General features: G+C 40.0%; 1 gene segment (V, D, J or C); it reads left to right on the top strand.

The window, feature by feature from the left end:
• The first annotated feature begins 1,349 nt into the window (after positions 1 to 1,349).
• On the top strand, positions 1,350 to 1,874 carry LOC115819437 (Ig heavy chain V region 914-like). The segment is given in 2 exon segments: positions 1,350 to 1,401; positions 1,492 to 1,874. Coding segments are annotated over 2 exon segments (435 nt in total).
• The last annotated feature ends 357 nt before the right edge of the window (positions 1,875 to 2,231 follow it).

Raw genomic sequence — 2,231 nt, 5'->3', positions numbered from 1 at the left:
TAAACAAGAAGAACAACATTAATGCCCTAATGTTACATGACAGACAATACTGGTTTATTTTTTTTCCTTTCATGTAGTAGTTTAGCTGTCTGTTTACAGGTCTCTGGGGATAATGACCTCGGTTCTTACAACAGGACTTGCTCGGCGTTGCCGGTTTACTAATCACTGGTCTGGTCACTCTCATCTCTCACACCTGCCCTCACTCTGATACCCTTCTCTATTTAATTCCCTCTGTTGGTGCATTTCCCCGCGAGGTCTGCTCTCCTGTGTGTACTAAGCTGATTCTCACTGCAAGCCATTGTATTCAACTCGGTCCCCTGGTAACCCCGTACCTTTACCGAGTATTTTGTGTGTTTGCTCTTTATATTCCATCTGTGTCCAGTTTGTACACCCACCGTCTTGTGATTAAAGAACCTTCTGTTACTCCGCACTTGAGTCCTTCCTGACATATGTTCACATATGTCATATTTCTGAATAAAAAAGAACTTCAATATTTATTTTAATACGAGTCATTATGTCATTGTGAATCTTAATACAAATGATTACATTGATTAACTCACATAAAAATGGCTACATAATTGTCACAGTGATTATCATAAAACAAAGAAACACTTTATTTCTCCAACAGCCACTAGAAATCTCAATTACTACTGTCAAAAGTCATCATACAATAAGACATCAGAGGACCTTTTCTGGGGCAAGTGAATTAAAACGAAGGAAATTACTGGCAGACAGCTGAGTGTGAAGGTCCCTTCTGCTGTGTTAGTCCTCTAAGCAAAATGACTGTTCTGAGTATCTGACTGGGGGGGCCAAGAGTGAACAGGAAGTTTAAGAATTATAATCCACCACACCACCTCAGAATATTTAAAGCTCTGGAAACTTTCAGCATTTCAACATTCTCCTTGACTTTTTAGTTGGAAGGTAAAGAGTATCAAAATCAATAAAGGACAGAATAGGTTAATGGCTCACCATTGCTGGCAACTCATCACTTAATATGCCCCCTGGTGGTGCCAGTCAGTTTTATTAAAAGAGAAAAGGGAAATACCCAGCCTAAAATAGACTTGGACGTTCATTTGATGTTACAGGTTGTGGGAAACAACAAAATTCCAACAGTGAAATTAGACTGAAATTTAACATTAGAATATATGGTATAACTGCTTAGCTTTTAATAAGGGTTTTAAGAGTAAACCTGTCTAACTGATAACAGCCATGTGACTCTCAGTGGTGAAGTGGATGAGAGACACTGCTCTAAACAAATTCACTATCCCACATCTTCATATTTAAACCATGTCTGAGTGTATGTAAGCAGAGAAAAACCAGCTCCAAACCCATCTGTCTCCTCTTAGACCATGGTCTCCTCCTCTCTGCTACTGCTGCTGCTGCTGCTGGCAGCTGTAAACAGTGAGCACCAATGAATTCACCTGTATTTTAAAAGTGCAGGGGGAATGTGAATTAAATTATTTATATTTGTCTGTGTTTGTGCTCTGACAGGAATTCAGTGCGTAGAGCTGACTCAGCCTGGCTCTATGGTTGTGAAGCCGGATCAGACCATGACTTTGTCCTGTAAGGTCTCTGGTTATTCACTGACTGATAGCAGCTACTGTACAAACTGGATTCGACACCCTGCAGGAAAAGCACTGGAATGGGTTGGACAAACATGTGGTAGTGGTAACGCATTTTACAGTGAGCAACTGAAGAACAAGTTTCAGGTCTCCAGAGATACCTCCAGCAGTACAGTGTCTCTGCGAGGACAAAGCCTGCAGACTGAGGACACAGCTGTGTATTATTGTGCTCGAGGGTCACAGGGAAACAAATCAGAGCACACCGTGTACAAAAACTCCATCACTGTCAAACAGGCCTGTACAGAACTGTAGAGAATTACACAGTAGATATTCTGTTAAAATGATGTATAAAAATGTGCATCCCAAAAGTTACATAGTCCCACAGATGTAAGTCAATACATAATCACCCAGACGTACAATGAGAAGTGATCCATATTTTTACAGATTAACAGGTTGTTCAAGAGTGAACACAGCTCTGTATTCTGTGTCAGAGATAATAGATAATCTGTAGTTAAGAACATGAATGAATTTTTCCTGAATTAATAAGAAAATCCCTTAAAATGGAAGAGGGGGTGACTGACTCCTTTAAGTAATGCCTTGAGCATTCTGTGAGGTCTGATATGAAAACTGAGCAGCTCTTTTAAATTAAAGATCAAACCTACGTGATTG

Source organism: Chanos chanos, chromosome 8, assembly GCF_902362185.1.
Source record: "Chanos chanos chromosome 8, fChaCha1.1, whole genome shotgun sequence".
Classification (NCBI taxonomy): Eukaryota; Metazoa; Chordata; class Actinopteri; order Gonorynchiformes; family Chanidae; genus Chanos; species Chanos chanos.
This window is presented reverse-complemented; position numbering and strand designations above follow the sequence as displayed.